The 15,038-nt window shown below is 56.9% G+C and overlaps 1 protein-coding gene across 9 annotated transcripts in view; it reads right to left on the reverse strand.

Annotated features, from left to right (window-relative positions):
- Window positions 1-15,038, reverse strand: part of SEPTIN9 (septin 9) — a 134,406-nt gene that overhangs the window by 13,799 nt on the left and 105,569 nt on the right. For 8 of the 9 annotated variants that reach the window (XM_056506020.1, XM_056506026.1, XM_056506025.1 and 5 more), the window contains 4 exons: window positions 4,594-4,779; window positions 1,468-1,596; window positions 990-1,071; window positions 214-351 (listed from right to left, as the gene is read on the reverse strand). In XM_056506020.1, the coding sequence (XP_056361995.1) occupies window positions 214-351; window positions 990-1,071; window positions 1,468-1,596; window positions 4,594-4,779 (535 nt within the window). Of the gene's footprint in view, window positions 1-213; window positions 352-989; window positions 1,072-1,467; window positions 1,597-4,593; window positions 4,780-11,896; window positions 11,951-15,038 lie in introns of those variants that run through there. The other variant, XM_056506027.1, reaches the window with a different exon arrangement.

Genomic DNA, 15,038 nt, shown 5'->3' on the forward strand with positions numbered 1-15,038 from the left:
AGTAGCCTCTCCATCCAATTTGAGACCTGAGTCCATCCTTGGTCGAGCACGCCAGGTGACCCCAGCAAAGGCAGCAGCTCCCTGGAGCTCAGAGAGGATTTCATGGCCCTTCAGAGCCACATTTCTGTGGGGTACAGCACTCTGCTGATGATGAGAAGTGCCCTGATGGCTGAGCTGCTGGGACACAGAGGGAAGGAGGGGCAGGGTACGTACGAGTGGCCCGTGGCGGGGATGAAATAAATACAGCAGTGCACCCGCGTGTCGGGGATCCGCTTCTTGCGGTTAATGTTGATCTCCTCCTGCAGGTACTTCTCGTACTGGTCATTGATGAACTTCATGATGGGCTGCCAGCTGCAGAGAGAGGGGAGCACAGCTGGTGTGAGGGACTGGAGCACCCTGAGCCTCCCACGTGCATGAGCAGAGCCTGCAGAGCCCGGGATGCTCAGCATCTCCTAAGTCAAAACCTCAGGTGTTCACTCCATGCACTGCTGCAGGAGGGGATTTACTGGCTGGTTTAGACAAACAAGTGCCGAAAAAGTGCTCCCTCCTCTCCTCCTGGACCTGGCTGTGGAGCAGCACAGCTCTGGGACCACGCCCTGGCTCCTTGCATGGCACAGGAGGATGAGCAGAATCAAAGCCCAGCCCAGCCCAGCCGTGGTGGGGACAAGGTCCCTGCCATGGGCCAGCCCTGCCCATGAGCCAGACACTGTGCCAGGGATGCTGGGCAGAGCTCAGCTCCAGAGCCACATGAGCAGGGTCTGGGCACTGGCCCTGCTGGCACACAGCTGCTCCCAGGCACAAACAAAGGTTGTCTCATGGCTGGAACAGCAGGGTGTTTGTGGCTCTCACGGGGAGCATGGCACTGCTCTGCCACCACAACAACCTCCTTCCTGCTGCCCACGGAGCAGGGGGCACAGCTCTGGGCACGGGGTCAGGGTGTGCTGGGCTCTCCTGCCCACCCCTGCCCCCAGGGCACAGGGGCAGCTCACCAGTTCTCGTTGTTGATGTGGTCCCCAAAGCCCGGCGTGTCGATGACCGTCAGCTTCATGCGAACCCCCTTCTCCTCAATCTCTGAAAGAGAGCAAAGCTGCTGTGTCAGGGGAGTGTGGGTGGCTGCTCTGGCCAAACCCAGCCTCCCAAAATCAGCTGCAGGGCTGGAGCCTGCTCCCAGGGGAGAAATGCACCTTCACAGCTCCTCAGAGTCACAAAGGGATCCAGCCCCATATCCATCCTGAAATGCCACCCCCACGGCCACCCCACTGGTCCCTTCCAACACAATTAACTCAATGCTGATGAATAAATACACAACAGATGATTTCTCAGCCCTGCAAGCATCTCTGGATGGTAAAAGCCCATTCAGAGATGGGAGTGGAGGTTTACAGAGGTCCACAGATCTGTGAGCCCCAGAGACACAAGGCAGAGCAGGACCTAAAGCCAAAGCAGCAGGTGGGACCTGCAGAGCCTCACCATGAGTGATGGATTTGATTTCAATGGTCTTGGGGATCCTCTCCTCAGCAGCTGGCTGTACAGATTTCCGGCTGATCTTGGATTTGAAGAGAGTGTTGATTAACGTGGATTTCCCCAAGCCACTCTGACCTGGAAGAGAGCAGGATAACCCAGAGTCAGCACTCCTGCTCTGCCAGGGGCCAGGGGATGGGGCTGCTGACAGACCCAGCCTGCACTGGATCTGCCAGAGGGATGGAGGGATGAGAAGCAGCTGCTCCCCTGCAGCTCCCCCGAGCCAAGGAGCTCCAGCCCAGCCCAGCCCAGCCAGGAGGAGGCTGCAGGTAGCAAAGCCCCTCCCTGGCTCCAAAGCAGCAAATCAAGAGCTGGTTCCCTGCATCCAGGCAAGCCCAAAAACAGCAAGCAGTGCTGGGGATGTTTGAAAAGCTGTGGTGATGTTCAGCAGGGCACAGGGACCAAGGGAACCCCAGGAAAAAGCCTCCCAACTCTGCCTTCACTCTCCTGCAGTCTGCTCTGTCCAGTTCCACAGGGAAGGCTTTGGAGCAGCTTGGCAAGCCTTTATCTGGACAGGACTAACAGCAGCAACAATCCTACAAACCTCAGCCCTGCTGCATCTGCTGCTGCTTCCCTGACAGATGTGCTGCTGCAACCGGCCCAGCTGGCTGCACAGACACAGGTCCATGCCAGGAGCTCCTCTGAATCCAACAACAGCCCAAGAAGCACATGAGATTCCACAACTTTAGAAAAACAGCTTTTAGAAAAGCATTTTCATGCTTTATGTCCCAGAGCTGCTGCTGATCTGTGAGGAAAGGACACCAGCAGCTCCTGACTCTCCAGGAACAGCTGTCCCGTGAACTTGGAGAACAATTTTTCCAGAGCAAAGAGAACAGAATTAACTCCTGAAAACCCAGGGAGCAGATGTTCTGGGCCCCTGCAAACACTGCAGAGATCCTGCACACACCTTGGGGACCCAGTGGCCCCGTTCTGCCAAGCCATGTTACAGCCAGCTATGATGGCACTGCCACCAGCATGTCCCTTGTCCCACAGAGTGTCCCTAAGCAGAGGCAGCAAGGCTTTCACCCACATCCTTCAGGGTGCTGGCCCATCCAGCCTGCCACAGCCAACTGCAGGGCCAACCAGCACTGGGTATCACCTCCTGGCATCAGGAAAACTCTCTCTGACAGCCACTGTCACTGCTGGGCAGTAAGAAACACATGGACCAGCCTGGGGGAGGTGCTCCCAGTCCTCTGCTGCCTAAAAACAAAGGGTCAAGCACTAACAGGCCTGGAGGTGGGCATGCAGAGCCAAAACAGCACTCACTGCCCCACTGCTCACCATTAAATGGAGCACCTGGGGACAGGGGAAGGTGTGTGACACACTGGGGACAGCTGAAATCAGGGTGGCACAGTGCCAGAGCTCCAGACACTGGGTCTCTGCATTCGTGTCTGTCCAAGCTGGAGCTGCACTGCCTGGAAAGGGACCAGGTGAGGTGAGAGCCACCAGCAGCCAGGATGTGATGTCCCATTGGCACTGCAGCCACAGGCTGACCCAGCTCAGCCATGGTGGGTGTAGCTGAGGACCCCAAGGCTGTGACAGGCAGCTGACACAGGGCAGAGCCCCCTTCCAACAGCCCTGGTTTGCAGCCCACTGCCTTTCCCACAGCTGAAATCCAGTGGGGAAAACACAGCTGAGCCTGGCCACCTCTGCTCTCCTTCCAGCTGCTTTGCACGGAAAATGGAATGCAAAAGATGTGCTTTGGGGTTGGGACATTTAAAAGTTCAGACATTTCCCTTCATCCCTGTAACTTTAGAGGACAAGGGACTAAGCTGACCATAGCCTCTCAGTTCTGATTTGGATTGTGAAACCCTTTTGAATGGGGACTTTGCTACAGTGGGGAAAGGTTCACAAAACCCCATCATAGGGACAGAGTGAGGAGTGACCCCCAAATTTTATTAACATGGCAGTGATGCTCAGCTCCCACCTCCCCTGCAGGACAAGTCACCTCCCTCCTCCCTGCCCTCCTCTCCTGCCTGTAAGACAGAAATTGGAACAATTTCAGCTCAAGGATTCTCAGTTTAGGCTGGATGGAGCTAAACCCATTCCTGGGGAGGCACAGCAGGATGAGGTGAGGGCTGGCTGCAGCCCCTTCCCCGAGGTGCTGCTCCTTCTGTATCTTCTGGGAGGGCCAGAGCTGGGCTTGTTTACAATGCCCCGAGTTCCCAGCCTGTAAACAGCCAGCCCAGCGCCTGCCAAGGGCAGGACAATGTTTTCCAGGCGCGCCGCAGCACGAGCCTGCATACCACACACAGAGCTGCCAGGGCTGCTCAGCATCCCTCCCTGCCTGCACAGCTCACTGCTGAGGCACAGCCTGCTCCTGCAGGGATGGGAGCCCTACAGGGATGGGAGCCTGCTACTGTGGCTGGCCTCTGTGTTGGGTTGATGTGGCCAGCAATGTGAATTCTGTCCCCATGATGTCCCCCTGATCTCCTGGCACACATTATCTGCTCATGGGCCAGCTTTAAACCAGCTGGGCAATCATTTTTATCTTCCCACAGCCCATCCTCCCTCCAGGAAGATATCTCCTGTTAATGGCCACTGAGTCCCAGGGCATGACTGATAAAATTCCATCATCCCACTGGGAGATGCTCCAGCCAGGGGAGCAGCCAAGCCTTTCCTACCCAGATAAAAACTGAGATTTGGGACACCAAGGGACCTTCTTTCCACTGGATCCCAGAGGAAAGCCAGACCTTTCCACATCATCCCTGGAGCTTCAGAGGAAACTGCACCTTCTCCAGGAGCACTGCTCCAGCTGAACCACATCTGCCCCTGCAGGAGGATGCAGCCACCATTGAATGGGACTGTGCCAACACCCTGACTGACTGACGGCTGTCAGCTTGGATTCTGACTCTGGCAGGATTTGGGATTGTTCTGTGTAATACTGCATTTCTATTTTAATTTTCCTAGTAAAGAACTGTTATTCCTAACTCCTCTATCTTTGCTGAGAGCCCCTTAATTTCAAATTATAATGATAATTTGGAGGGAGGGGGTTTCCATTCTCCATTTCAAAGAGAAGCTTTATTGGCAGACACCTGTCCTCCAAACCAGGACAGCACAGCAGGGACAACTCACCCACGACCATGATGTTGAACTCGAAGCCCTGCTTCATGGCTTTCCTCCTCAGCTGCTCCAGGATGGCGTCGATGCCCACATAGCCGAAATCCGCCTTGTCCGGCCGCGCCGGCGCCGCCTGCTTGGGGCCGGCATCGCGCGCGGCGTCCGTCATGCCGGCAGCGGGGCTGGGCACGGCCTCTGCACCTGCAGGGACACACACAGCCTGTCAGGGGGTGGACACTCAGGGAACAGGCTGGGAGGGAGGAGTGCAGCATCTTCCTCCACAATAATGAAATTAAACTCAGGATTTTCTTTATTTACTGCGTTCGCTCGATGCCTGCCCGCTCCACCCGACCTGCCGCAGCAGAGGGATGCTGCTATGGGGGTGTGAGCACAGCAGGTCCCACAGCAGCTGATGTGCTGCCACAGCAGCACCCAGCACCCAGCAAACCCACAGCAGGGAGTGACAAAGGCTTTTAGCCTCATGCCCGGCTGGGGATGATACAACTGTCCCTGAAAAAGGCCCTTGGGGTCTCATACCCTGAGAAATGAAACCTTTCATGAGAAATGTTCCCCCCTACTGAAACCCTTGTTATCATTTAGGATTTCTATTGATCTTTAACTTTACTAGATGATTGGTCTTTTCTCACCCAGAATCTTAAAGTAATTGGATAGTTCTCAACTTATAATTGTACTGGTTAGAATCTCAATCCCCCTAAGCCCTATAAAAACCCCTTGCTGTGCTATGTATCTGGATTTTGCTTTGAAGAAATAAAGCTACCTCCAGAACCTCTACAGCAACTCCCAAAATCTCATTCCTAGCTGGCTGAGAAGCTGAATTCTGCCTCAGGAGCCCCAGAGCTATCTGAACACCATAGCAGCCTGAAGCTAGAACCACCCTAGCCCAGCAGCTACACCTGGGCACTGCTGTTAAAGGCTGGCAGAGCTGCACATCCCAGTCCCCCGCAGCACTGTGCACACTGCTGGTGTGAACAGCTCAGCCCTGTTCTGGGGGGCTGGATGGCTTTGCAGCCACAGGGAGTCCTTGGCAGCCACTGCCACGTGCCCTCCTCGAGCTCCAGCTGACGCACATCAGGCACTGCCAGCCCTGGCTGGTGGAAAACCCAACACATTTGCATCAAGTTGTGCCAGACAACACCCACACGGCCACAGAGCTTCTGTGATCTCACTCTCATTCTGTCAATATCTGCTCAGAAACCCAAACTTCAGCTTCCCTCAGAGACAGGGTCTCCCCTGCAAGATACTCCAGCCTAAGTTCTTCAGAAGAAGCAAATGTAAAATTACTGCCTCAGCCAACAGCTTTTTAAAAAAAACAGGAAATTATCTACTCCCCCAAGCACCAGGCAGGACAAAGTGCCCCAAGTGCCCTGGGGTGATGTGGCCTTGTCCCCTGCCAGCCCCAGTGCTCCACATCACCCACAGCAGATACAGCAAACATCCCAAAGGCAGAGCAGGCACAAGATCAGCCCAGTCCCCTGCAAGCTCCTGGAGGCATCAGCCACATGCAGCACGCTCCTCTGACCCAGCACAGAGAGGGAGGCTTTAGGAAAACACACTTCTAAGAGCCCTCCCCACCCCAGGATGCTGCTGCTCTGTGCCTGGGTCCCTGCAGCCACCAGCCTGAGCAAGCATTTTGTTGTTGCTCAGTGTTTTGCAATGATTATTTATTATTTTTTAATCATTTATTTTTATTAATAAAAACATTATTATTTATAAAGTCCTCACCCTTCCAGACAGCAACACAGCTCTCAGCTCATCTCACCCCAGTTATTCCTGGCCTTTGATGATGTGCTGCTTGCTTTTCTCTCCCTCCCTCTCTCTGTAGGAGTGTGGCTGGGCCAAAGGGGCTCCTCCAAACACAAGCCCATCACCCCTTTTCCTCTGGCCATCTCAGACTTGACCCTGCTGGGTCTGTGAGGTGGAACCACACTCTTCCTGCAAGCACAGCACACTTCCACCTTAATACAGGCCAAGCAAAAGGGGAAAAAGAAAAAAAAAAGGAAAAAAAACCCCTAGATCTAATCCCAAAGACTGCTGGGTCACTTTGAACACTTTTTTCCAACCCTCAGTCCCAGGCTATGCAGCTGAGCATTACTCACAGAACTGCCAGAGAGCAAAAACCCTGTCCTTGAGAGACATGGGAGCATCCCACTCCTCCTGGGAACCCTGCACAGCTGGAACTGCACTGCCATGGGGAACATCCCACTCCTCCTGGGAACCCTGCACAGCTGGAACTGCACTGCCATGGGGAACATCCCACTCCTCCTGGGAACCCTGCACAGCTGGAACTGCACTGCCATGGGGAACATCCCACTCCTCCTGGGAACCCTGCACAGCTGGAACTGCACTGCCATGGGGAACATCCCACTCCTCCTGGGAACCCTGCACAGCTGGAATGCACTGCCATGGGAGCAGAAATCCTGCACAGCTGGAACTGCACTGCCATGGGGAACATCCCACTCCTCCTGGGAACCCTGCACAGCTGGAACTGCACTGCCCTGGGGAACATCCCACTCCTCCTGGGAATCCTGCACAGCTGGAACTGCACTGCCACACTGCCCCTCACAAAGCCAACCAGCCTGGCATGCCTGAGGCCCTCCCACAAATCCCAAATTAGCCTCCAAAACGTTCCAAAATGGCAAGACCAAAAGTAGAAAAAAAAATCCCGGCATAACATTAAAAATAACCCCAACAAAACAGCAAGTAAATCATGTGGAAAATATGCTTCCCCTGTTATGCAACAGGTTTAACTCCTCCACTTGTGTGCACAGGACAGCCCCAAGGATAGGACAGCAAACTGGAACACTGGGGCAGGTAAGGTGCAGAGAAATTAAGAAATTAAATAGAGCAGAAAGCCACCCTCCACCTGATAAATGCCAGGAGCATCTCCAGCACCACAAGGAGCAGCTGGCACTGTGCAGAGGGGCTGATCTGTCCCTGGGCAGGGGGGTGTGCAGATAAACTGTGCCCAGCCCAGGGAGCAGCCACTCCTCACCAAACTGCCCTCAGGGGGAGGAGAAGGGCTCAGGGCTCACACCAAAGCCACAGGAAGAACCCTGTCAGGGCAGCCCATGTGCTTCAGCTGCTCTGTGGGGAACTCGTGATTCCTGACTGAGGAAAAATACAATACAATAGTTTGTATATAAAATAAGTATATTTGGTATATAAAATAAATATATTGCAGCTAGGAGTGTCTGCAGGACAGCAGGGATGCAAAGACACCAATGCCCCAGAAGCACCAGCAAACTCCCAAGGGAAATGCCACAACTCTAACGTGCAATTTTTATTTTTTTTTCCAGCTTCCCAGCACTGAGATGGTCTTTTCTTAGCAAAAACTCCAGTGGCACACTTGGCTCCAAGGGGTTAGTGCCAGCAGAAGCACAGGAGCACTTGGTGGCACACAGGGCTGCTGTGCTGGGTGGCAGGGACCACTTCCAGGAGTCACTCGTCTAAAAAATAAGGATCTTAGAAATAAATTGGAGCAGAGCAGTGGATGCATCATGGGCACATCCTGGATTTGTCTGACCTGCTGTGCTCCCTGAGGGGACGATGTCACACCCGTGGTGCTGCCAGAGTCACTGAGCTGACCCCCCTGGAGCACTGCAAGGAGGAATGGGTTAATAAACATCCCAGTAGTGTCTGAAATCCCTGCAAGAGCAGGACCAGACCTCACATGATCCCCCATTGTCACCTTAACCCAACTGCTGTCCCTCACACAAGGGGCCATCGCTCACTGATGGGGCAGAGCCCAGAGCCTGCAGCCCCCAGGAGAGACACCAACAATGGGAACACAAGGGCTTGTGCCATATTTAGCCCTTCCCTGGCAGGGAAAGCCAGTGCAGTGGGCACAGGGGGTGTGGGGATGGCCAGGGCAGCGCTGCCCCCAGCAGGGACAGAGCCAGAGCTGCCTCAGGACAGCTGCTCCAGAGCTGGCTCTGCCACAGGCTGGGGCTGCTGCTCTGTAATTGATGCGTGTCAGACACGAGCCAAAGCCAACATCTGTGCAGCAGCAGATGAAAGGCATCCCGTGGGGAGGGAAGCCCCTGGGAGCCCCCCGGGGACCCTCCTGCTCCTTCAGCCAGCTGGATGCTGTGTGCTGTGGGATGGGCTTGGCCAGGGCAGGGTCAGAGCTGCTGGAGCTGCTGTGCTGGTGCCACGAGGCTGCCACAGCCCAGGGCACTGCCAGGGCGTGCAAGGACAGCCAGGGGCTCCCCAAAACCCCACAGCCAGGGCTGGTAATCCTCCCTCAGCATCTGGCATGGGGATCTGCAGGGACTGGGGCTTCTCCAAGGCTAAAGCACCCTCAAAGAGGCTGGGCTGGGAATGTCCCACCCACCCCAGGCCTGGCTAGACTCAGCAGCTCCACACTCTGCTGGTGACCTGGGAGAGCAGAGCTGGGCACTGACCTGGTGCTCAGCAGCTGCACAGAGAGAGGCCAGGGCACCTCTGCCTGTCAACAGATCCAACCACTGCACACTCTAGCAGTGGCAAAATGGCAATGTTTAGGGGGTAAACCCAAGAAACACCCTTTGGGTACCCAGAACACCAAGCACTGGCCACCTTTTGATGATGCTGCCCCAGTTCTGCAGAGCTGTGAGCACCCACAAGACCAGGACACTGTGGATAACCCCTTCCCTCTACACAGCAGACACTGGAAATACCATGGGCTTCCAGATTTGTGGGATGGGTTTGTGCAAACACAGAGAGCAGGTTCAGAGCAGTGAACAGTGGTGTGGAAGCACAGCCCAGGCAGCTGAGTGTCCATGGATGTTTTCACAGGAGAAGTGTGAACCATCGAACCTTCTGAGTTCTGGGAGCAGCTCCCTTGGAGAGCTGTGCCAGCAGGGTGTCACAGAGAGAATCCACAGCTCCTGGCTGAGCACAGCTGGCTGTGGGGCCTCCAGGGCCTGTCCCCTTGGCACACTGAGCTGCTGACCACAGGAAACACATCCAACCTGGGAGGAGGTGGCAGAGACACAGCTCTCCCTCTGAGGGGGCAGGAGTCTCAGCAAAGCCAGGGCTGGATGCAACCCTGGCACAGCCCAGGCACTGCTGCTTTTTCAGCTCCTGGTGCTGACTGCAGCAGGGCCCTGCTGAAGTGTGGGCTCCAGGGAATGGGAGGCACAGCTCACTGCAAAGCTGACGGGGCTCAGCCTGGCACATGGAGCCAGTGCCACAGACCCTGCAGCACCAAACTGCAACTAAGGGTGCTCCTATCATTGAGCTGCAATCACCAGCACCTGGCTGCCACTGCCAGAGTCTGTCCCTTGCATCTCTGAGCATTTGGGCTACAGTTTCAGGCTGGCCACCAGCCCAGGCCCACCTACCAACCAGTTATGTTTTCTTCTCAGCTTGCATTTCCACCTGGGCGCCAACAAACACAACTCAGAAACAGCAGAGTGTGCTTAACTCCATTAGACCAAATCCACCCAAGAGCTGTCAGAGAGGTGGCCAGGTGCCCCCTGAGCACACAGGATGCTCCAGGCTTGAAGCCTTTTACTCCTGTGGGGAATAGCCTGCTTTCAGAGTTTAAAAAAGGAGGCAGTGATTCCTGCTGAGTGATTCCTGCTGAGGTGTGAGCACTTCCACAGGTGACCAGTCTGGGCCACAAGCCACGGGCACACACCACATGCAGGCTGAGCTGTGCTGCCAGCCACGTGCTCACTCATTTCCGTCCCCACTCTCCGTGTGCCTCCCCTCCCCTCCGGAAGCCCAGCACTCCTCTGCAGCTCAACCCTCCTGCCTCTTCTATTTACAAGAGATGGCTGTGTCAGGGCTGCCCATCACTGCTTCCCTTCCCATCTCACACCCTCTGGCTGCTGCAGGCTCTGCTCACCAGCGTTTCTGGGCTGGCATGCAGGAGCCCACGGCAAGGTCAAACTGTGGTGCCCGATCCACAAGCTCAGACTGTTGCCTGTGGCTCCCAGACGTGGGGTGAGGCTGGGCACCAGGCTGACCACCACACTGACCACTAGGCTAGGCACCAGGCTGGGCACCACCCGGCCCCGGTCAGACACGTGTAGCCCTGGCAGCACAATCCACAGTCTCACATTCTCATTCCTCCAACCACGTGAGACAGCAGCTCTAAACCACTCACAAAAACCTGCAGAGAGTTGTTAGAATGTTTTCCTCCACGTTTAAAAAGGAGGAGATGATCATGAACAGCCCCAAGTGTCAGCCTGGGCATGCAGAGATCTCTGGCCATGCAGCCCCACTGATCACCCTCTGTCAGGAGCTTCTTCCCCTGGAGCAAGGCTGACCCCAGAGCAGCTCTCCCTCCCTGGAACACCCCATGGAGAGGAACCTTCCTGCACACAGCTCTGAGCAGCAGCTGCTCCATCAGCAGGCCCCATTAGCCCACGCCAGTGGCCAGCACAGCCCGTGCTCCCTGCAGCCAGGCTCAGGGTGCCTGTGCCCAGCAGGGTCCAGGGACACCCACCAAGCTGATTCCATGGGGGCTCTGAGGATGGGATCCACTCCCACCCAGCCTGGGCAATGCTCTCAGCTCAGGAGGGACACGGGGACCCTCCCCAGCCCCCAGCCAAGGGAGAGCACCCTTCACTCTGCCACCACTGCTCTGCAGAGCTCAGTGCTGTGAAAACAAAGAGCCAGGCAGCGCTCCCCAAACTCGGCCTGTGCAGACAACACCGCAGAAGGAACGGGCCGGGCACAGCCCCGGGAATGGGCTGAGTGTGCCACCCCACCGAGCGGCACTCCGGGACTGCTGCCCATCCCACGGGGCACTGACTGCAGCTACGGCAGGAAAAGGAGCAAGCCAGAGGGATTCACATCCCCGCGGTTGCAGTTCAGCTTTTTTCTTTTTCCCCCCTATTTTTTTTCCTCCCCTTTTAACATCGTTTCGCTTAGTTTTGTCCTTTGAAGAGTAGGGCGGTATGGATTTTTTTATTCCATTTCTTTGTTTGTTTCTGTTGTTTTCTTTCTTTACCAAAGGCAGCTGCGCCCCAGACGCTCCGAGAGCCCTTTAGTGGGGCAGCAGCCGGGGCAGAGCTGGGGACCGGGGGGACCCTCGGGGACAGGGGGTGCCCCCCAGGCAGGGCAGGGGACAGAGGGACCCATGGGGACAAGGGGTGCCCCCCAGGGCAGGGTTATCATTGCTCTCCGCTGGTGCCGGACAATGCCGGCAGCACGGCAGGCGGTGCCGAGCAGCCCCCGCTGCCCTGCTCTGCCCTCCCTGGGAACCCCGGCCCTTTCAGCCCCTTCCCCACCATAAGTCACCCCAAAAAGCTGTTCCCCAGCACCACAGCCCCCCGCCCGCTGCCCCCGGGCACCGCAGACTCACCCGCGGCCGCTCCGGCACCGCTCTCCCGCCTCCGCCCGCGCTGTCCTGCGCCTCCTCCCCCATCGCCCTTCCTCCTCCTCCTCCTCCTCCCCCATCACCCTGCCTCCTCCCCCTGCAGCCCGGCCCGGGGGGATGGAGCCTCTTCCCGGGAAGTTGCTTCGCCCCCGGGCGGTTTCCATCCCCCGGCCCAGGGGGGCCCGCAAAGGGTGAGAGGAAGAGTTTGGGGGCACGTCCCAGAGTTTGGGGGCACGGACCAGCCCGGATCCACGCTGGAGCTGCGGGAGACTTCCACGGGAAAGAGAGAGGCTGGGGCGAGGGTCCCATCCCAAGAGGAGCCCAGTTCACCCAGTGCTCCAGGACTGGGGCCAGGGTCCCATCCACATCCCTGTCCCTGAGCCCGGGTCCCATCCACATCCCTGTCCCTGAGCCCGGGTCCCATCCACATCCCTGTCCCTGAGCCCGGGTCCCATCCACGTCCCTGTCCCTGAGCACAGGGTCCCATCCACATCTTTGTCCCTGAGCCCAGGTCCCATCCACATCTTTGTCCCTGAGCCCAGGTCCCATCCACATCCCTGTCCCTGAGCATGGGGTCCCATCCACGTCCCTGTCCCTGAGCACGGGGTCCCATCCACATCCCTGTCCCTGAGCACGGGGTCCCATCCACATCCCTGTCCCTGAGCACGGGGTCCCATCCACATCCCTGTCCCTGAGCACGGGGTCCCATCCACATCCCTGTCTGTGAGCACAGGGTCCCATCCACATCCCTGTCCCTGAGCACGGGGTCCCATCCACATCCCTGTCTGTGAGCACGGGGTCCCATCCACATCCCTGTCCCTGAGCACGGGGTCCCATCCACATCCCTGTCTGTGAGCACAGGGTCCCATCCACATCCCTGTCCCTGAGCACAGGGTCCCATCCACATCCCTGTCCCTGAGCATGGGGTCCCATCCACATCCCTGTCCCTGAGCATGGGGTCCCATCCACATCCCTGTCCCTGAGCACAGGGTCCCACCCACATCCCTGTCCCTGAGCACGGGGTCCCATCCACATCCCTGTCTGTGAGCACGGGGTCCCATCCACATCCCTGTCCCTGAGCACAGGTCCCATCCACATCCCTGTCCCTGAGCATGGGGTCCCATCCACATCCCTGTCCCTGAGCACAGGGTCCCATCCACATCCCTGTCTGTGAGCACGGGGTCCCATCCACATCCCTGTCCCTGAGCCCGGGTCCCATCCACGTCCCTGTCCCTGAGCCCAGGTCCCATCCACATCCCTATCTGTGAGCACGGGTCCCATCCACATCCCTGTCCCTGAGCACGGGTCCCATCCACATCCCTGTCTGTGAGCACGGGTCCCATCCACATCCCTGTCTGTGAGCACGGGGTCCCATCCACATCCCTGTCCCTGAGCACAGGGTCCCATCCACATCCCTGTCCCTGAGCACAGGTCCCATCCACATCCCTGTCCCTGAGCACAGGTCCCATCCACATCCCTGTCCCTGAGCCCGGGTCCCATCCACATCCCTGTCCCTGAGCACGGGTCCCATCCACATCCCTGTCCCTGATCCCAGATCCCATCCACATCCCTGTCCGTGATCCCAGGGAAGCCTTTTGCTTCCCAGCATCCCGAAATTCTCCAGCAGAGCCCCAGGCAGCTGTGGGTGGGTGTGAGGGCTGGGAGCTGGGCTCACTTTGCTCTGCAGCTGGTTGGAGATGTCTGGGCTGTATCTCACATCTGCCAGGACGAGATGTCAACCTACCCCCACGGGCACGGCTGCTCTCTAGGATGGTGTCAGTGAAGCTGAATCAAGATTTCAGCTGTCTCCACAACTCCTTCCTGCCTCACACCTTGATCCCAGAACGTCCCCACCCCTTTCCCAGCACTGGAGGGGAGCTGCCATGTGCAGGGGCCAGGGACAGGCTGCACCACCTGGCCCTGCTCCCTCCTACACAGACCCTGGTGTGGGGTGAAGTCCCCTCAGCGATGTCCAGCAGTGCTGCTGGGACTCTCCTGTCACAGCCCATCTCCCTCTCTGGGCTCCTGGGTCTGACACATTACTCTGACCTACCCTATGACCTCCTGCAGTTCTCAGATTTGCATTCTGAGAGAAGGGTGATGAAAGGGTTAAGACAGATGTGCACATCTGCAATCTTCAACACCCAGAGGACTCCCTTTCCCACGAACAGTCCCTGCACAGCCTGCAAGCCCAGGGCTAGTGCTTGTCCTCCCTTCTGGGCCTGTTACCAGCCTCTGCCACACTGCTGCACTGATGCCACCTGTGCCAGTGGCACCACAGCCACCCCTGCTCTGTCTCCTGCCTGTGGCTCTAGCGTGGCTGTCACCTTCCCCCTCTGCTTCCGAGCACCAGCAGTGGCAGATCTTCCTCCAGCCAGCACACACCAGGCTGGCAGCAGCCCCTCCTCACCATGCTGGGCTGGCAGCACTCCCCCTGTGATGCCCAGCAAGGCTGGCTCTGAAAACGATGTGCTGAGCAGGGGGCAAGACTCACATCCCTCCACTTCAGCAAGTCCCACAAATACCAGTTTCTGAGAAACCTCCACTCAGCACCCAGGCAGGAAACTCAGCCTCAATCTGCTTATGCTGCAGCTTCATGCAGATTTCTGCCAGATTACACCACTTTTTATGACTTATTAAAGCTTTAACCCCTATCAGTGGGCATTAGTGTTTTAATCTCTCTAATCTCCAGGAAAATCCAATGCTAGATGGCAAACCAGGTTTGCCTGAGTAGCAGCTGGGGCTGTTTGCAAGTCACCCCAGCCTTGTTTTAGCTGGAGAAAGGCAGGAAAAGGCTGTGCCTGGTTCACTTAGGTGCTGTGCTTGCACAAAGACTAAAGGGAGGATCTCAGGTGTGATGGCTTCCTGTCCCTGCCACTAAGTTGCCCACATGTGTGGCTGTGCAGGAGTTAAGCACAAGCACAGAGTTCACGTGCCCAAACTGAGACCAGCAAAGGGGTGAACACGGTGTGCTCAGCAACAGGAATCAACTCCTCACTCCTCCAAGTTAATTTTTTTCATATTGAAATCATAGGCATACTTTAGTCTTGCCTGCAAGGGAATAAAAATAACCATAGAAAAGTTCTCCCCATGGTCAGTGAAGCTCTGCAAGGACATTTCACTGAAA

The sequence above is a fragment of the Oenanthe melanoleuca genome, chromosome 18, assembly GCF_029582105.1.
Source record: "Oenanthe melanoleuca isolate GR-GAL-2019-014 chromosome 18, OMel1.0, whole genome shotgun sequence".
Taxonomy (NCBI): Eukaryota; Metazoa; Chordata; class Aves; order Passeriformes; family Muscicapidae; genus Oenanthe; species Oenanthe melanoleuca.